At 38.7% G+C, this 21,517-nt stretch overlaps 1 protein-coding gene across 1 annotated transcript in view; it reads right to left on the bottom strand.

Moving 5' to 3' along the window:
• The window catches only part of GALNTL6 (UDP-N-acetyl-alpha-D-galactosamine:polypeptide N-acetylgalactosaminyltransferase-like 6), a 2,113,891-nt gene extending 2,093,335 nt beyond the window's left edge, over positions 1-20,556 (bottom strand). Inside the window, exons 1-2 of the mRNA XM_006882210.1 lie at positions 19,991-20,556; positions 19,285-19,590 (exon numbers count right to left, since the gene is read on the bottom strand). Coding sequence (XP_006882272.1) covers positions 19,285-19,422 — 138 coding nt within the window. The 5' untranslated portion in view covers positions 19,423-19,590; positions 19,991-20,556. The remainder of the gene's footprint in view (positions 1-19,284; positions 19,591-19,990) is intronic.
• Between the last annotated feature and the right edge of the window lie 961 nt (positions 20,557-21,517).

Here is a 21,517-nt window from a genome sequence, read left to right as displayed (position 1 = left end):
CCTCACCCCCACCCCCAGTTCACACCTCTCCTTGACAAGCAAAAGACAAACTCCTTCATTGGTACACAATCCCCTCCCCCACCCCACACAACGCCACCCCCATCCCAAGTATACTCCACTCTTCTACCCTTAATCTGGACTCTTATAATCATAATACCCTAAAATATATTAATTTTAAATTATTCATTGCAGTAAACATAATGTATCCAGTTTTTCTCAGTCCTCCCTCACCCCAATGTCAGCCTCATTCTACAATAGTGGCATCATATATTATCTGTCCTTTTGTGACTGAGATATTTCACTCAGCATAATGTCCTCTAGGGTCATCCCTTTTGAATGATATTGCATGAGGTCCTTGTTTTTCAATGCAGCATAGTATTCCATTGTGTGAATATACCACAGCTTCTCTATCCATTTGTTTGTTTATGGACACTTTGGTTGTTTCCAACTCCTTGCTATTGTGAACAAAGCTGCAATAAACATGGGTGTGCATATATCTGTTTGGATGTCATTCATGGTCTCTTTGGGGTATATTCCCAGTAGTATAATTGCTGGGTCAAATGGTATCTCTATTTGCAAGTTTTTGAGAAAGCACCACACCGCTTTCCACAGTGGTTGCACCATTTCACACTCCCACCAACAGTGAATAAGGGTTCCAGTCTCTCCACAACCTCACAAGCATTTGTTGCTTGCTGTTCTGTTAAACTTTGCTATTCTAGCTGGTGTGAGATGATATCTCATAGTTGTCTTGATTTGCATCTCTCTCAGGGCTAGGGATTTTGAACATTTCTTCATGTGCTTGTTAGCCATCTGAATATCTTCTTTGGTGAAATGTCCGTTTATATCCTGTGCATCTATTTATGGTCAACTGATTTTTGACAAGGAGATGAAATCAGTTAGGTGGGGAAATGACAGCCTTTTTAACAAATGGTGCTGGCAAAATTGGAAAACTATCTGCAGAAAAATTAAACAAGATCCACACAGCACTCCATATACAAAAACCAACTCAAGGTGGATCATGGACCTAGGACTAAAACCAAGGTCTATAAACTTCATTACAGAAAAGCTTGGAAGAACATTAGTAGTCCTAATCCACAACATCAAGTGTTTTCCAAGTATTCTGAAAAATTTACAACCAGGAGAAGATAAAATAGATGAATGGGACCTTCTAAGAATCAAATCCCTATGCACATCCAAAAACTTCTCCAGCAGGATATAAAGGGAAGCCACAGACTGGGAAAAAGTATTTGATAATGACATATCACATAAGGGACTTATATCCAGAATTTATAAAATACTTGAGCACCACAACAAGACAAAGGTAAGTAATCCAATTGAAAAGTGGCACGGGCCTTAATCTTTGTAATCACTTGCTATGCACCAGAAAGCTGGACAATGACTATGGATGATAGAAAGAGAGTTGATGCTTTTGAGCTGTGGTGCTGGAGAAGAGTATTGAATATACCATGGACTGCTAGAGAACAAACAGGTTTGTCCTGGAGAGGTTGAAGCCAGGCTGCTCCTTGGAGGCAAGAATTCTGACATACTTTGGACATATTGCCAGGTGGAACCAGTCCTTCGAGAGGGATGTCATGCTTTGGAGGTTGGAAGGACAAACAGGAGAGGAAGACTCTTAATGAAATAAATTGATTCAGTGACTGAGTTAATGGGGATAAGTATGTCAGAGGCAATAAGATGTGCACAGGATAGAACATGATTTATGGCTGTTGTATACAGAGTTGTAGGTGTTGCAGGTGACTCAACAGCACATAGCATCAGCAACAATAAATTAGGCCACCATGGGTCCGAATGGTCTGGGTGACAACAAACAAAAATGCATATTCAAGAGCAATCCAGTATGAATCCATAGCTGACCTTTCAACAGTTTGCTATTGTTGATGTTGCTATGTGCATTGAGTATGACCCATGGTGACCCTATGAAATGCCCACCCAAACCTTGTCCTATCCTGTTCTATTCTCATCATTTCAGAAACAATATAGCTCATTGCTAAAGGCACCATATCAAACCATCTTAATGGGTTTCTTCCTCTCCTTTACTTACCCTCCATCTTTCCAACATATGTCCCTTTCCAAGAAATAGTCTCGCTTAGAGGCATGTACAAAATATAAAATATTAAGCTTCACCAATGTAAAGCTCACTGAAGGAGTACTGGTGAATTTGAATTGTTATCTTTGAGTTAGCAGGGTAACTCCCATTAGACGAAGCCACCAGAGAGTCCTGAATACTTAGCAATCAACCAAATATGAAAGTAAATACAGTAAACGTATCAACTATGATAACTGACCTTTGAAATAACATCCAGATCAATGTTAAGAGAAACACGGGAGAAAAGTTATAGCATCAGATGGGATTACTAATTTAACACTAAATGTTTTAAGCTTAAAATAGTTGTTTCTAGATTTCAAGCTTTTCAGTGGTTCAGATGGTCAGAAGGGAGATTTATGTTAGAGATACTGATTTGGGAGTCACAAGTTAAATCTGATGAATGAAAGAACATCTATAAGGCTGTGTCAGATTCACCTGGGGAGAGTGTAGGAAAAAAGGATGTAATTGTGCAGAACCCCAAAGATTATTAAATGTTAATGAAAGCATATATAAAGTACATTGGTAAATGTTTTTATGTGTCTGGCGATGAGGAGAGGGAGTAGTGAACAGTGGGGTTAGAAGAGCTCCAGCAACGGTCTGCACAATGAAACTTAAACTACCAGGATTACTCTTCTGTGATTCCATTCATGCCTCTTTTCCAAGGCTGCTTTTTCTAAACTCTTATGTCCTCAAATTAATCCAGTCTATCTCTTCCCTTTCCTTCACAAGTAATAAGACTGTTTTGAGTATAAGTGTCCAGTGATGTTAAATTGTGTTAAGTAATATGACTAACAGGGAGCTCTGATGGCCTGCTTGGTAAGGAAACACACCGTCAAGCCAAAGGCAGACGTAATGAATCCATCAACTACTCCTCCTCAGAAGATGAACAGGCTCCTCCCCTGTGATGTATGGCCTCTGATAACCCTCTGGATCTTCAACTTCCTGAGAATAACTGAGCAAGATAGGCATAAATATTCAAAAGGGGAAGAGGGGAAGGGGCACAACATAGAGAAAGGGGAGAAGTCACTAGTATAGCAGAGGTTAATGAGTGGAGTGGGGTTGAAAGAATAGGGAATAACTAATGAGGGCTTAAAGAGAAGGGATGATAATAGACACGGTAATAATAATTAAAGACATAGAGTACAACAGATATGAATGATTATAAGTAAACCAATTAAATACATAATAATAAGACATGCCCTTAGATTTAACTACCAAGAAACTGTTGCTGTCCTTGGCACAAGTGATCTGTGTAGATTGGTCGGAGATGGATTCAGTTGGAGACAGAAGAAAGTCAGGAAATAGATGCCACAGTTTAGTATTAGAAGGAAGAAAAAAGGCTATGATGCTTAGAATGTTTTTGTTGAGAAGCTCTGTTAGCACAGTGCTGTAAGTACTGAGCTCCTAACTGAGAGTTTAGCTATTCAAGCTACCAGCTGCCCAGTGGGAGAAGGAGGAGGCCATCTGCCCCCATAAAGAACCACAGCCTTGGAAAACCTGTGGTACAGTTCTATTCTACCCCGTAAGGTCACCAGGAGTCAGAACTGACAGAAAGGCAGTAGGTTTGGTTTGGTTGATTTGGAATTGGATTGCTTTGTTTCTGCCTTTTTCCTCTATGGGAAAACTGTGAGCAAAGTTTAAATATTCAATAAAAGATGGATCGGGTAGGAGAGTGCTTAGAGTAAAAGAATGACGAAAAAAAAAATCAATAGGTAGAAGTCCCTAGGGAAAGTCTGGATAGATTTCACATTTTTGTAAGTTTAGGGCATTTCCCATAACAATTGGTGACAACTAGAGAAGCAGCAAAACGCCCAAACAAACGCAGGTGCTTTTTCTGATTTCATGACAGGATGTCTTGGCTCTCCTAATATAAACAGTGCAAACACTCAGTGAAGAATGGGGCCATCTGCTGAGCATGTCAAGAGACATGCATGGGGAGTTTTGAGGAGGATGGGGAAAAATAGCTTTGGAAAACTGGAAAGAAAGCTGAATGGGGGGAATGGGTTCACTTAAAAAAAAACCTAGTAATTAAGGTTTCACTGGGTTAGTTTGCAGTTTTAATTTACAAAAGATTGTTTCCCTGAGGTGACACAACTAAGAAATATTTACTTTCTAGTTACATAGTTTGGAATTGGTTAAGGTTGCCAGTATTAGAAACAGCAAAGCAACAACAACCCAGAACAGCAACATAAACCTTGAACCAAATTTCTCTCTCATACACGTTTTAGTAACTTGAAAAGCTAAAAAGAATTTTTAAATTACTGTGTAAATGATTCAAACTTTTTAAATGTATAAACTTCTTTATTTCTGGTCAAGATATGTTGTTGTTGTTGTTATGTGCCGTCGAGTCACTTGTGACTCAGCGACCCTATGTACAACAGCCCTAAGCTCCGCTCTGTCCTGTGCCAATCGGACTGTCTCTGACACTCCCATCCCAATTATCCCAGTCACTGAATCAATCCACCTCAGAGAGGGCCTTCCTCTCCTGCGCTGTCCATCCACCCTCCCAAGCATGATGTCCCTCTCCAGGGACCGGTCTCTCCTCACAAGAAGGCAGATTGGTATGACAGACAACACTTAATTCTTTTTTTAAAAGTTAAAGTATCTAAAGAAGAGGAGGAACAAAGGTTCTGAAAGGAAGAAGAGAAAGTAAAAATTATAAAAGATTTCTTATATTTTCCTAGTCTTCATTGATCTCTTTGGGGCTTATATTTGCTTCTTTATTTTATATGATAGAACTCAAGATCTTAGCCTTGCAATGGAGCATTTCTCCAGAGGAAAAAACAGTATCATTTACTTTGACTTGTGAAAAGAAAGTTAAAACTTTGTACCAAAGTCAAAAGGAGAACAATCCTATTACTTAGTTGTTAATGACACTTTTCTGTTAGGCTAGCTAAAAGATGACTGCATTCGCTCAGCTAGGGAATCAAAGCATTATTATTTTGCCTCACCACCTAGTTTTATACAACTTGCCATTATTTTATCTTTCCAGCAACTTTTTTTCCCCCAGCACTGGAAATGGAAGATTGAACATCCACTGTCATGTTTCTCAATGCTCGTCTCTAGCAACATCATTCTTGCTTTTTCCAATCCTACCTTGTTTGAAGCAATGAGAACAATATGATAAAACTGAACTCACAAAAAGTAAGAAAAGAAACTATTATACCCTAAAAGCAATTTTAGATAATGCTTTCGGAAGTTTAGATAATCCTTTCGGAAGTTTGATTGAATGACAATATTTGGGAAAAAAAATCCCCTCTGAAAGTAGAAGGAAAGATTAGAAACCAGCACCATTTTGAGGCAACAGCAATTAAAATGTGGAGGAGAGGGAATGGCAACAACATAGCTCTGATTAAGCATATACTGAGTGTATATGCTCAGAAGAGCTAAATAAAGTTACAATTGCATTTGCTTCTGTATTAGCCCTTTGCTCAAGATATATAAGTTTTTGAAACTAAGTACTACATCATGTTCTATATGGGCTACTCAAGAAGAAGAAAGTTAAAAACAAAACAAACAACCAAAAAAAACCAACTCACATTTGTTGTTTGCTGCTCTGTTGAATTTTGCTATTGTTACTGGGGTGAAATGATATCTCATAGTTGTTTTGATTTGCATCACTCTTAGAGCTAGGGATTTTGAAAATTCTGTCAAAGGCTTGTTTGCCATTCTGAATATCTCCTTTGGTGAAGTGTCTGTTCATATCCTACGCCCATTTTGCAACTGTATTGTTTACCTTTATCTTGTTGTGGTGCTTCAGTATTCTATAAATTCCAGATATAAGTTCCTTATCTGACATGTCATTGTTGTTGTTGTTGTTATGTGCCTTAGAGTCGCCTGCGACTCATAGCGACGGCAGAACGTTAAATGATCCCAGAAGTATTAAAAGAAGATGGAAGGAATATACTGAGTCACTCTATTGAAAAGAATTGGAAGACACAAAAGAATTTCATGAAACAACATATGAGCAAAAACCTATGGTGATGAAAGAAGAAGTGCAGGCTGCTTTGAAGGACATGGCAAAAAACAAGGCTCCAGGAATAGATGGTATACCAATTGACATATTTCACTTAACAGATGCTGCCCTGGACATGCTCACCAAGTTGTGCCAAGAAATCTGGAGAACGACCACTTGGCCAACTGACTGGAAGAGATCGATATTTGTTCCTATCCCAAAGAAAGGCGACCCAACCGAATGTGGAAACTACAGAACAATTTCACATGCAAGCAAGATTTTACTGAAGATTATCCAAAAACGACTGGAACAGCACATCAACAGAGAACTACCAGAAGTCCAGGCTGTTTTCAGAAGGGGTTGTGGTACTAGGGATATTGTAACTGATGTTAGATGGATCTTGGCTGAAAGCAGGGAATACCAGAGGAATATCTATCTGTGTTTCATTGACTATGGAAAGGCATTTGACTGTGTAGATCATAACAAACTGTGGCTGACTCTGAGAAGAATGGGAATCCCAGAACACTTGATCGTTCTAATGCGAAACTTATACTTGTACCAGGAGGCAGTCGTCAGAAAAGAGCAAGGGAACACTGCATGGTTCAAAATTGGGAAGGACATACGTCAGAGATGCATCCTATCTCCATACCTTTCCAAACTATATGCAGAACAGATTATCCGGGAGGCTGGGCTCTATGAGGAGAAATGTGGGGTCAAGATTGGTGGACGATTTATCAACAATCTGCGTTATGCGGATGACACAACCCTGCTTGCTGAAACTGAGGAGGACCTGAAGCGCCTGCTGCAGAGTGTCAAGGACTGCAGCCTACAATATGGATTGCGGCTCAATGTCAAGAAGACAAAGATTCTCACCACTGGACCAATTGGCAGCATCAGGATGGATGGTGAAGAGATTGAGATTGTACACATCTTTAGTTTGCTTGGCTCCATAGTCAACAGGCTTGGCACCAGCAGCCAGGAAATTAAAAGGCGCATTGCCATGGGAAAGTCTGCTGTTAGGGACCTCTCCAAAGTGCTGAAGAGCAGTGGTGTCTCTCTGGAGACTAAGGTGCATCTGATACAGGCCATGGTCTTCGCAATCACCTGTTATGCATCAGAGAGTTGGACAATGACCAAGGAGGATAGAAGGAGAATTGATGCCTTTGAGCTGTGGTGCTGGAGAAGAGTGTTGAGAATACCATGGACTGCTAGGAAAACAAATAGATTTGTCCTGGAAAGGGTTAAACCGGGTGGCTCCTTGGAGGCAAGGATTCTGAGGCTCCATCTAACATACTTTGACATGTTGTGAGGAGAGACCGGTCCTTGGAGAAGGACATCATGCTTGGGAGGGTGGAGGGACAGCGCAGGAGGGGAAGGCCCTCTGTGAGGTGGATTGATTCAGTGACTGGGATAATTGGGATGGGAGTGTCAGAGACAGTGTGATTGGCACAGGACAGAACGGAGCTTAGGGCTGTTGTACATAGGGTCGCTATGAGTTGCTATGAGTATGACATTTCATTACCAAATATTTTTTTCCCAATCTGTGGCTTTCTTTTTTTCACTATTGGAGGAGATTTGAATGTACACAGGGATTTGATTCTTAGACCGTCCCATTCATCTATGTATCCTCTCCTGGTTGAAGGTTTTTCAGGATTTTTGGAAGACTGTTTATGTTGTGGATTAGAGCTTCTAGAGTTCTTCCAAGCTTTTCACAATGAAGTTTCTAGTCCTTGGTTTTAGTCCTAGGTCCTTAATCCACCTTGAGTTGTTTTCTGTGTATGGAGTGAGGTGTGTGTCTTGCTTGAGTTTTCTGAAGATGGTTTTCCAATTTTGTCAACATCATTTGTTAAAAAGGCTATGATTTCCTCACTTAACTGATTTCATCTCCTTGTCAAAAATCAGTTGACCATAGGTAGATGAACTGATTTCTGCGTTCTTAATTCAAGGTGGTGGAGGAACTGGAGCCCTTATTCCCTGATGGCGGGAGTGGAAGGTTTACAACCTCTCTGGAAGGCAGTATGGCACTTTCTCAAAAAATTGGAAATAGAAATACCATTTGTTCCAGTAATTCTACTACTAAGAATATACCCTAAAGGAACCAGAACTGTCACCCAAGTAGATATATGCACACCCATGTTTATTGCTGCTTTGTTCACAATAGCAAGGAGTTGTAAACAACCCAAGTGTCCATCATTAAATGTCTAGAGAAGCTGTGGTATATTTAATGGAATATTATGCGGCGCTGAAAAACAATGAACTCATGAAATCTTATACAAAATGGGTGACCATGAAGGACATTACAATGAGTTAAATATTTCAGTTACAAAAGGACAAATACTGCATATTGCCACTGTTATTAACAGGACTGACATTGAAGTTGGTGAAAATTAAGAAAAGAGGGGATAAATAAGGTACATGTCATTGAAATAGATGAAGGAGAGAACTGTGAAAAAGAAATATGTGATTAGGTATTAGTGACATGACGAGAGTGCAGAATAAGAGATGTACAGTAAAATGGACTGGGGGCTGGGGGCGGGGAATGTATAACAATGAAAGATTTTTTTCCCCCAAAGAGAAGAGCGAACTGGGGAAGGAGGTTTGCAGGGAGGAAAATGTACAACAATGAATGACTGGAAATAGAAGTTCTCTATAAAGTTATATTAAAATCTCAATAAAAATCAATAAAAATAAACCTTGCACCTATGAAATAAAAGAAGCTAAAGATGATGCAAAACATTTTAAAGATCCTTTTAAGTATGTTTAGTTTTAAAAATATAAGTCTGAAAAAGGTCTTGTAATCACAATAGGCTATTGGTTAAAGGGTTGTTGGTGTTATGTGCCATCAAGTTACTTGGGACTCGTAGCAACATTATACACAGTAGCTCTGAACCCTGCTCTATCCTGAGCCGTCCATGTTGTCTCTGATACACCTACCTCCACTACCCCGTTACATTGAGGGTCTTCCTCTCTTGCACTGTCGTTCTACCCTTTCAAGCATAATGTCCCTCTCCAACGACTAGTCCCTTCTTGCAACAACATTCCCAAAGTATGTCGGAATCCTTGCCTCCAAAGAGCAGCCTGGTTTCACCCTCTCCAGGACAAACCTGTTTGTTCTCTTAGCAGTCCATGGTATATTTAATACTCTTCTCCAGCACCACAGCTCAAAGGCATCAATTCTCCTTCTATCATCCCTACTCATTGTCCAGGTTCTGATGCATAGCAAGTACTCGCCAAGTTGATGAACTGGATCAGGTGCACCTTAGTCTCTAAGCTGACATCATTGCTTTTCAGTGCTTTGGAGATGTCCATGATAGCAAATTTTCCCAATGCAATTTGTCTTTTGATTTTCTGGTTACTGGTACCAAGAGAGTAGCTTGTGGATTCAAGCAAACTAAAACTGCTAACAACCTTAATCTCTTAACTGTGTATCAGGAGGCAGCCAATTATTCCAGTGGGAAGAATCTTTTTTTTCTTGATGTTGAGCTTGAATCCATATTGAAGACTGTGATCCTTGACCTTGTGCAGCAAGTGCCTCAGGTCTTCCTCAGTTTCAGCAAGCAAGATTGTATCATCTGCACAACACAGGTTGTTGATGAATCTTCCTTCAATCCTGATGTCACCCTCCTCCTCATAGACTCCAGCCTCCCAGATGATCTCTTCTGCATATAGATTGAAAAAGTGTGGAGATAGGACACATCCCTGGTCAACACCCTTCCAGATTTTAAACCATGTAGTGTTTTCTTGCTCTGTTCTGACGACTGCCTCCTGGTTCAAGTATAGGTTTCACATAAGCACAATCAAGTGTTCTAGGTGATGAGTGTGTTGTTGTTGTTGTTGTTATGTGCTGTCAACTCGCCTGTGACTCATAGTGACCCTATGTACAACAGTCCTAAACCCTGCTCTATCTTGTGCTAATCTTATTGTCTCTGACATACCTATCCCCTTTTCCCTAGTCACTGAATCATCCATCTCATTCTGGGTCTTCCTCTTGCACTGAACCTCCACCATCCCAAGTATGACCTCCCTCTCCAACGACTGGTCCCTTCTCAGAAAATGTCCAAAGTATGTCATATTAAGCTTCAGAATCCTTGCCTCCCAGGAGCAGCCTGGTCTCACCCTCTCTTGTTTGTTGTCCTAGCAGTCTATGATATATTCAATACTCTTCTCCAGCACCACAACTCAAAGGCATCAATTCTCCTTCTATCATCCCTAGTCATTATCCAGCTCTCTAATGCATAGCAAGTAATTGCAAAGACCATGGCATGTATCAGGCACATCTTAGGCTCCAGACGGACATCGCTGCTCTTCAGTGCTTTGGAGGGGTGTAGAAAAATAATTCTCCATATTCTCTAAAATTCTAACAGGTAGTAATGAATCATAAAATTGCTTATGATATGCACTCCACTTTCTGGGGAATTTATGTATTTTTATTTAACTAATCCTACATCAACTTAAGCAAACCAGTACTAATAGCTACTAATTTTTGACATGGAAAAGTCCAAGGCATAAAGAAGTTACATAGCTTGTCAATGGTTACACAGTTAGGAAATATTGACTTTGAATTGGAATCAGGAAGCCTGACTTAAGTTTCAGGTTCTTAACCACTGTGCATATTGTTGTTCATAGTTGAGGTGTTTCATTTAATATGTTGCTTTGGTCCACTATTTCTAATGTTGTTATAGTAGATGATGAATTATAAATATTTTCAACAAAGTGTTAGTGGTTAAATAATCACTGTATTATCATGATAAGTATAGATTTTCCTCTGCATTTGAAAAAATTGAAAAGCAATATTACATAAACTATTGATTTTTATGCTACAGAGACTGAAGAGTTTAACACTCTGCCTGGAACACTGGGAGAGTTCAATATATGCTCTTTCCATTACTAGTTTGTTTTGTTATTTGTATGTACCATTTATTCTTCCTCACTTTTGAAAATACAACTCTGTAATACTGAAGTCATGAAAGTATCAGGGCTAACTGTGAAGATTAATTATCTTTTGTGTGTTTCACTTGTCTTAAAAATTGTAACTGTTAAACAGTGCTGATTGGTTATTCTTTCTGATTCCACACTGTATGGTCACTAATTTTCCTTTTTTTGCCTCACTCAAATGATAAGTGAAGAATGTAGAGGAATGTATCATAATTAATTTTTGGGAAGGACTAAATTAGTAAACAGAGAAAACATATAAAAGGAGACAACACATCAGTATTACACAATTTACATATTTACTCTTTCTCCTAAATTCTAATTTGCCTTCCTTTTTTTTTGTGAAACAACTGATGAATCACATAGCTGAGTACTCTAGCAGCCTAATGGTAAGAAGCTTCATTGTCAACTTGATGGCACAGTTTGGAAGTCACATGCTTTGAATCCACAAGATGCTTCATGGGAGAAAGATAGACAATCAACTCTTATCTGATTTACTGCCTCTGAAAACCCACTTAAAGGGTTAGCTATGGGTCTGTTCTGACCTGACAGTACATAACAACAACAAAGGTAGATCATAATCTAATAGAGAGCACATACTTTATCATTTATTCCTTTCATAACAGTATCATATGCATATTGAATGCCTAATTACTTATTTCCTCAACATTGGACAGAATAATGATGTATAGCCTATGTTTTATGATTTTAAAAATAGGCTCTTTGTGAATCATAGCAATTTTCCATTGGGTTTACAACATTGTCTTTATGGGAGAAGACGGCCCATCTTTCTCCCACAGAGCAGCTAGTGTGGTGGAACCACTAATGTTAAGGTTATAGTTGTTGTGTAACACTGAGTCAGAACAGAACCAACTCATAGCTGACTCTCCAGCATAATTTCAAAGGTACTAAAATGCAGGGAACAGATTGCTCATCCTTCTCCCACAGAGCCGCTGGTAGATTCAAACTAGGTGTCTTTGGGATTGCAATACAGCTTATCATGAGGCCACCAAAGCTCCCTAATGTTAAGGTTAGCAACCCAACAAGCAAAGCACTATACCACCATTCCCCTCATGTTTTATTTTATCTGTATTCAAGTTACAAACTTTAAGCTTATTTAACACTTTTGACAGTCATTTTTAAAACTTTAAAAAGTTATAAATGGCTATTTGGTAAGCTTCCCTTAGTAAATGATATACTGTGTGATAGGTTGTTCTTGTTAGGTGTGGTTGAGTACAACTTATAGGTTCCTATGAACAATCAATCTGAACCCTGTCCTAGCCTGTGCCAACCTCACATTCTCTGACAGTCAAACCTATTGCTGTCGTCACTGTGTCAATCTACTTGTTTGATGGTGTTCCTCTTCTTCCTTGTTCTTCTACCTTTCCAAGCATGATGTACTTCTCCAAGGAACACCCTCTCCTAGCAACATAGGCAAAGTCTGTGAGAATAAGCTTTGCCATCCTTGCCTAAGGAGCACTCTTACTGCACCTTCTGTACTTTTGGCACTTCAAGGGATATTAATTTCATGTGCACACACACATGCACACACATTTATTTAGTTCTCTCCACTTTTTAAATAAGGCAATATCTATGTTGCCATATTAGGAAAAGAGGTCCAAAGTTAAAATGCCTTGTGGAAGAGCATATATTTTGGTAAATCATGAGCCCAAAACATAACTTTGGTCAATCTGAATTTTCTTGAGCCTAATCTCCATCCTAGCACTATCAAGTGTTCTAGGATTCCCATTCTTCTCAGAGTCAGCCACAGTTTGTTGTGATCCAGTTAGACGCCTTTGAATAATCAATAAAACACAGATAGACATTCCTCTGGTAGTTGGACCAGGACGCAGTCGTCAGAACAGAGCAAGGAAAGACTGAATGATACAAAATTGGGAGGAGTATATGCCAGGGATATTTCCTATCTCCACACCTTTTCAACCTATACGCAGAACAGATAATCTGGGAACCTGGGCTGTATGAAAAGTGTGGCATAAGGATTTGAGGAGGATTCATCAACAATATGCATTATGCTGATGAACAACACTCCTTACTGAAACTAAGGAGGACCTGAAGCGCTTGCTGCAGAAGGGCAGGGACTGAATCCCTCAGTATGGATTGAGGCTCAATATCAAGAAGACAAATATTCTCACCATTGGGCTGATTGGCAGCATCAGGTTGGATGGAGAAGAGATTGAGATTGCTAACAGCTTTAGTTTGCTTGGCTCCACAGTAAACATTCTTGGCACCAGCAGCCAGGAAATTAAAAGATGTATTGCAATGGGAAAGTCTGCTGTTAGGGACCTCTCCAAAGTACTGAAGAGAAATGGTGTCACTCTGGAGACTAAGATGCACCGGATACAGGCCACGGTCTTTGCAATCACTCGCTTTGCATCAGAAAGGTGGACAATTACTGGAGAGGGTAGAAGAATTGTTACAAGGAGGAACCAGTCCTTGGAGAAGGACATTATGTTTGGGAGGTTGGCGTGAAAGGGCAGCAGAAGAAGATCCTTGATGAGATGGATTGATTCAGTGACTAGAAAAAAGGGGGTAGGTGTGTCAGAGACAATAATATTGGCACAGGATAGAGCAGGGTTTGGGGCTGCTGTACATAAGGTCGCTATGAGTTGCAGGCAACTCAATGGAACATAACAACAATAGCAATTTTGCTTGTACCCTTACTGTCTTCTCCTGAATTTCCCAATAATTTTCACATTTTCAGCACATACACAGACATTAAGGAAGAATGGTAAGATGGACTTGATTAGATGGTATAAGGACCCGAATTCTTCATTACTGACCTCTTAACAATAAAGAAACCAATCATATGAGGAATTGGAGTCACTGCAGGATAAAAATGTATTCAAATCTCATCCTTTGTACCACTCACATTATATGTTGTCTTCCCATTATATTAGACTTTTATTGCTTCCTTTAATGTCATTTATGAAGTCTCTTAGCTTCATAAAAATGTTAGAAGAGACACAGTTAAAACTTCACTAAATTGTCCTTTTTTCAATCAAAGCTTGAAAAACAGAATTATATGACTTCTTCTGTATAGTTTAAATTATCTAGACTTTCTTGCAACTTTTCTTTTTCACTTTTTATAGGAAAAAAAACCACCAAAAAGAGAAAATTGGGGATCCGCAAAAGTGAGTAAGGCCCCTAACAGGATGAATTGTTGTAGTGACTTCAGCAATAGGTTCTAGTGTGTCAGGGACGATGAGAATGGTGCCAGGTACCATGTTGATGAGAACGGCATGGTTCTGGTTGGCTGTTCATATGATCACTATGAGTTGTATTCAACTTCATGTCACTTAGTAATAATGGATTCAGCAGTTTGTTCAAGTTATAAATGAGTAGGAAAACGAATTTATCTCATATTTTAACAGATTGTGAACAGATGACTATACTTCACACTCTATGTCCCAAGAGATGATGTTATGGACTAATCATGTAGAGATCTACTAGATCACAGCAAGTAATTAAGACGCTTGTTATAATAGTCTGTGGGGTATGGTCCTGCAGCAATTCTGAATTGATTTTCCATAAATTCAAGAAAAATTCTTTAAAATCCTACTTTAAAGTCTCCAACTTCACTAATTAGCAACAGTACTGTTCAAATAAATACATTTTCCCACATCAGTGCGTTAATAATATACCATCATGGGTGCAGGAGGAGAACATTTCCTTTTTTTCTTGTCCTTAGCTCTTCCCAGAATCCAAAGTGTTTGTTGGAAAAGGAATATGGGCACACTGGAGTTAGAGTAATCAATATACCAAAGGAAAGCATGAAGTCCTGCTTTGTGAAGTACTGAGTACCAATTTCCTGAAGTTTTCATATCATAAAGCAAATTCAAAACACTACTGAAAGAAGAATCTTAAGCAAAAGGAAGAATAGACTAAAAGTGTGAAGTTGGTTAACACTAGAGCAATTTGACAACAATGCTGAGGAATATCTTTTACCAGATTATAGATGCATTCCCCTCCCCCAGTGGAGATTAAATCATGTCTCTGTCGAGTACAGTTCACATATGGATCTGAATAAAAACAGAACATTCATTACCTCACAACAGTTTCCCTCTCTATTAAGTGATTTCATGACTTTGTATATCTTAAGCACGGCAAGCATGATCAAGCTCTATTTTAGAAATAAAAAGTCAGTACAGCAAGAAGTGCAAAAGCCAGAACCTGTGAAACCCATCAGAGAAGTTAAATGCAAATATTTTACAGTAATGAAAGAATAATGGGAAAATGGTAAGACAGACACTGTCAAAGACAGAAAACTTGCAAGATCTCAGGGAAGGGGGAATAATGAAGGCACTCTTGTTGATTTCTGGCTCTCCCAGGCTTCACTATAAAAAGAAATACAGCAGTTCAACAATTTCAAAGTGACTTGAGTGCCTAGAATATTGTTTTTAAATGTGGCAGAAAATCTACTTCAAAGTTAGATTTCTGAAATATTTCTGAACAACTCTTAAAATGTCTTTTATAAAATCAGGAGATGTTACCTTCATTTTCATTTCAAAAAGTACAAAATTATTTTCAGAGTCTCAATACTTTGAAACAATTTCTAAAATTTCTATCACTTATGATTAAACTACTATTGAAGCTCTAATTGTGTTTTTGGTTAAACTCCTTAACATATGTAATGAAGAGAAAGTGTTTTGGGTAGTTGTTATTTATGACAAACTTAAATAACGAGGGAAAGAGTTACAATTCTGTTGGGTGCACTAATTGTATACTGAAATATTTCCTGTCCCACACAATATACTATACTACAGCTTAAGAGACCTTAGTGTCTTCATGTCAAATACAGAAGAAGCCAGAAAACAAAGGCAAGGAAAATGTTTAAAAGAAAAATTAAATTAAGAATTACAATAGATAAACTAGTACTCGTTCTCAGTTAAACACCATATTCACTATCAAAATACTATTTTGAAACATATAAATTTATATATTTATATACTTATAAATTTCTAAATAGCATAAAGGAGATATTTCCACCATTCCAACAGTAAAAGATACAAATATAATCAACTGAAATATAGGACATTTAATTATGACAGATAATGTTATCACTTGTAAAGAATAAAATAATTTTATGACACTTCAAAATATCAAGGTTAATACTTATTAGGATAACTTGATTTGAAATTTGCAGATCCAAAATTATTAAAATTAAACAAACAAAATCCTAACAACTTGTAACAGTATTGTGTCTTTAGAGAAATTCTCCTTGGTTTTGTTAGGGGAAGAAAAAAGACTACATTTAGAGAACTCATTTGAGAATTTTTATTTCATTATTTGTGTGCATGTGTGATTGAGAGGATAAATGTCTATTATTATGAAAAGTTGTAACTATTACTTTTCATGTGGAACTATAGTAAATTGGAACAATGAATTTTGAATAATATAGAAGACTCGAGACATGCACGTGTTGAATACTAACTGCAAAATAAAACACAAATGTTTCCATAAAAATATTTTTATATATTTTTATATATTTTCTACCAGTTTATCTCATCATGTATAATAAGCATAATTAATACTGAATAGAAGGTAGCCAACTTTCAGTAATGTGCTCTGGCAAGAAAGAGACTAAGAATATACTTTCAAAATATTAGCCCTTCCATGAATCTAAATTTCCCTGCAATTCACTGCAATAATTAAATTCTTTCACACTGATCTTTTTCAACATCTAAGAGGAAGATAACCACACTTAGACCACATCACACTTAGAATGAAAACCTAGGACAGAACCCCTGTTTTACACTAAACTGTGGTTAAAAATAGACTGCTTCTTTGAGTACATGACTTGTTTTGAATAGCTTCCGTACTTATTGCTGTCAATGTCTCACTCAGTACATTATTCTTACCTTTAACATTTTAAAACTTGTAGCTAAAATAATGAAAAAAAAGAAAAATGGCATATGAAGAACATTTAGCATTTTAACACAGTAAACTGTCTTTGAAAAAATATAGAATGGTAATTTAAAAAATATTATTACCCCAAATATTATATGCTCCAATTGAAAATTATTTAGCTAAGATATTAGACTATATAGAGATACATTAAGCAACATATTGTATCATATTATTGAACCTGAAAACTTAACTTTGTAGCTCACTTCTGTTTGGTTAAATTCATGTACATTAGTGACTCAACTTTCACTTATCCAAAACTTATATAATGATGACAACACATTCTGAGCTTCTTTTCAATTATATTTATTAGCAGACTAAATCCACTGATGGCTTAAGTTTTGCTATTTTGAAATGAGTTCGACTTTTCAATAAATTATCAGCTAACTGTATCACCATTATTCCTTAGTTTGAAAACCATTAGGGAAAAACACTAAAGCAAAAATACCAAAGAACAAAATGATTAGCATTCATTTTATAGAATATAACTACTTTTTCTTCATCTCTTAGTTTCAAATCGTTACATAAGATGAACGCACTGAAATGTCACAGGACATCTATCAATCAGATTTATTTACTTTACAGTATCTGAAACTTTAAAGAAACCATTTTTACTTGTTATTTCATGTCTTTCAAACCCATTCTTTTATTACTCAACAATATGTCTCATTTGTACTGCAGAAGAACCAGAAACAAGGAAACTGTTTTAGAGATTTTAATGACAAGTCAAAGTCTTGAAGTGCCACATTTTATTTTTATGCCATTGGACAAACAAATCTCTAAGTAAGGGCCAAAATCAATAGGGCCAGTATGAAAGTTATAAAGATCTCATTAAGATTCATTAGTGTTTTATGTTAGCTACACCAGCAAATAGTTCATAGGGTAATTATAAATCAACTCAGCAAGACTTGAGGAAAATATTTTTGGTTTTGTGATTATTTAACCAACATTGGGATGAAAATGTTACATAATGACATACTGACTACTAATGTAAATAGACTCATGTTTTATGTAAAAACAATAAATGGGGAAATATGTGATCTATATAGGATAAAGGAAATGTTTCCTATCCAAAGTACTCATCTTCTTTTGCTACTAGCATGATACAGTAAAATACACTTCAAAACAAAGTTAAATTCATTTGAGAAACAGTTAAGTTCTTATTATACAAAGTTCAGTAAATAATTGAATTTATGTCAATATTTTTCTTCAAAGTTCACATCTATTAAAAAAATCCAGGAGTAACTAGTTATTTTAAATGTAGAACTTGGTAATGGATAATTTCATAACTAACTACTCTGTATTTAGTAAAAAGAAACTTTTTTAAGAATAAGAAAAGATTTAATAATCATTAATATATACTACTGCTATCAAGAAGTCTTGTTCTTAAATACATTATATTTATGAATGGTACATAGTATGCATGGGTGATGACCTTTGAAATTAAGAATATTAATATTCCAAAGTGATGCACAGGACTAACTGAAAAAAATAATCTATTAATACCATTATAAAGGTTGTATTCCATTGTTAAAATTTTAATTACATAGTTGTTGTATATATTTATAAACAAATAACTTGACAATTTAATATTGAACTTAATCAACAATTTTTAAGATCTTTTGAATTATTATTCGTTGAAAGGTTCTTTTCATCCATAACAAGTTATTAATGATGTACACATTAATGAACTGCAAACTGAAAAAAAAATAAAAAAGAAGAAACAAAGAACTTTCATGTTGCTTTCAATACCAGGAAAAGCTTTATAGCAGCAAACTGTTATCACTAGACTGTAAAAGTGTACATTTTTAATAATTCGGCCTGTATGTATGCTCAATCATATTACCTTAGCTACACAGGAGATGAAAGACTAAGTTTCTACAAAGTGAAAGTCTTTTGCTAAGCAAAAATAATACTCAAAATATAGAAAACTGCAGTTTGGTTTTTAAGTACATCTTCAAAATTTAATGATTTAATCTACCTAATTCACTGAAGCACAGCCACAAGAACTAAAGAGATAAAAGTATCCTTGTGACCAAATTTCTAGCTAGCCCACTCCCTATAGCCCACAAATAAAGTTACCTTCTAGTCACCTAGATCCAAAAAGCAACCTTAGGGAACTCTAAAAGGTTTTTTTCTCTTCTTAACTTCACCTATTGGTTGGTTTTTTTTCTCCCTCTCTAGTTTCATCACAAAGTCACTGCTTGCAATTTTGAAATAACAGCTTAAACCCCAAAGTCTCCAGAATCAAGTAAGATCAGCTCTATAAAATGCATCCCAATGCAAAAACCACATCTGCTTCCTGGAGTCCCAGGATCACAAGTCTTACCAATCTTCTTGGACGCTTTCTCTGGGTGGTACTTACCTGCTGCTCCCCAGGTTCTGTAGATTTCACCAGATGCTTATCCTTGTACAGAGACCAGAGACCAATATTGGGCAGGAAAATTAAAGCCACCATGAACAACAAAGTCATTTGCAGAAATCTCTTCTGTTTCCTCTTCATTGCAAATGACAACACAGAAGAAAAGTTAAAGGAGAAGGTCCCCTGGCTGCTTCCTGTTGTTTAATACCAAAGTCTTTTTCTTTGCCCTGGGAAGCACCAGAAACTGAAGCTAAAAACTTTTGTTGCGTGCTCAGCACCAATCTGCAGGATTCAGAGGGAGTTGGCCATCTGCAGAACAAACGCACAGTTACTTTCCCCCCAGAAAACTATGACGAAGGCGTCTATCTATTGGCTTAGGAGTAAATGACTTGACTGAGGAAATCATTAAGCATATCGACCTCCATAAGTACAAAGCAATGGAGTATATATGATTGTTTCATAGGCTAATAATAAGTTATGAGAAAGTCAATAGCATGCTAGATACTTTAAGGAAATCAGGGAGTACCTCCTTGCTTAGTGTGGGAGGTTTGAGTCTGGAGGAGCAGGTTAAGAGGACTGCTTGAGAGGAAGTGACTCAGCCCCATCAAGTGTCTGGAGGAAAAGTGTCCGCTTTTGACACTGGAACATCACCTTCCTCATCTCATCTTCCCTGAACATTTCCTCCTGTAGTTCTTGTAAAATAACCCACCTGAACTCAAGCCCAGCTCCTTCGGGAGCCAGCGTGTCTGAGGACTCCACGGGGATCCAGAGACTCAGGATCCCGGGTTGAACTCCTCTTTGGACAGAGGTCCACCAACTCCCGGATCCTCCCGTGCTGTCTAAACACTGCTCTCCAGCAAGCAGCGCCACGCTACCTGGGAACCTGGTGGAAGGGAGGCTACAGATGTCAGCTGAGTCCAACCTGGAAGTAGAGGCGTTGCGACGTCCCCTCTTGGCACGGTCCTCAGAACGTGATCCTGCTCCAAGTCAGCGTTCTGCCCATCAATCTCTTCCCCTTCCTCTGGTGACGCTCTCACGCTCCACTGTTCATGTTACCATTCTTTTCCGGAAACTGCATGAACCCATAAAAACATCAGGAGCACCTCAAGGGCAGCTGGAAATCTCCCCTCCCCTAAATGAGTCCGAGGGTGGAGAAAGCGAGTCCGCGTTGGACTTGGAGGCGGTCGAGGGAGCCCGGGAGGACGCGCAGAAGGCGAAAGCGCGCCGCGCCTGCTCCCCCGCGCCGGCCCCGCGCTTGCCGCCCCCTGCTCCACGGAGACGTTGGCTGGTGTCTACCACGTGCAGGAGCCCGAGCCCAGGAAGGAGGGCGGGCCGCCTGGGGAGGAGGTGGGCAACCCCTCCCGGCTTCCAGAGCCTATATAAACAATCGTGGTCGCCAAGAAGTGGAGGTCGAAGAAGATGCCAGTGCAGGATTTGGAGCTCCAAAACCAATTGGAGTGCTTTCTTTCTCAGTCAGGTCTTTATGGTTACAAGACAAACCAGTGGGGATACCAGTTCCCTGGCTCATCTCACCCAAAAGGCGCCAGACCAGAGATCCCCAAGGCAAAGGCGCTGGCTGCTTGTGAGTTTCCACACGGTGCTTCCATGGTGCTGGCGGAAGCGCTGTGAGTCCGGGAGTGGAGAGGAGAGGAGGAGAGGTGGAGACGGACAGAGACAGGGTCGGTCCCGCCAGGAAGGACACACAGGAGATGAGGCTGGCAGCTCAGGCCAGGTACGTGATGGGGATGAAGGAGAAGAGGATTCCAAAGTGAGCAGGGTTGAGGCTCAGGGTGCTGGCAGTAGCTTCAGAAGGCACAAACGCCAAGAGCTGGGGCGGCTTTAACGTGTCTGCAAAACACTCGGGTCCTGAATGAGAGCTGGCAGTGCCACCCGCTCCTCCCCCGCACAGCATGCCTGCACTCCAGGCCCTAGTCACTGCAAAGCTACCTGTCCTCCAGCTCACTTCCCTTGGTGCCTGAAAACTGGGGATCTGGGTTATGTCTCCAGCATTTGGGAATGCTATCTCCCAGACATAGGGATACACTACCACCTCTGACCACAAACAGAAACCTGTGGCAGCCTCTCCAAGGAACCAGCGTGCCTACTCCTGGTACTCTAAAGCTCTTTACTCCTGAACGGATAGGGACTTGGATGAGGCGTGCCTGCATGCCTGTCAAAAGCAAGAATACAGTAGTCTTTGTTGGCGCCTTGGTTAAGCTGTTGTCTGCTAAGGAAA

This window comes from Elephantulus edwardii, unplaced genomic scaffold (genome assembly GCF_000299155.1).
Source record: "Elephantulus edwardii isolate Elephantulus edwardi_28Jun2011 unplaced genomic scaffold, EleEdw1.0 scaffold00018, whole genome shotgun sequence".
In the NCBI taxonomy this organism is placed as follows: Eukaryota; Metazoa; Chordata; class Mammalia; order Macroscelidea; family Macroscelididae; genus Elephantulus; species Elephantulus edwardii.
This window is presented reverse-complemented; position numbering and strand designations above follow the sequence as displayed.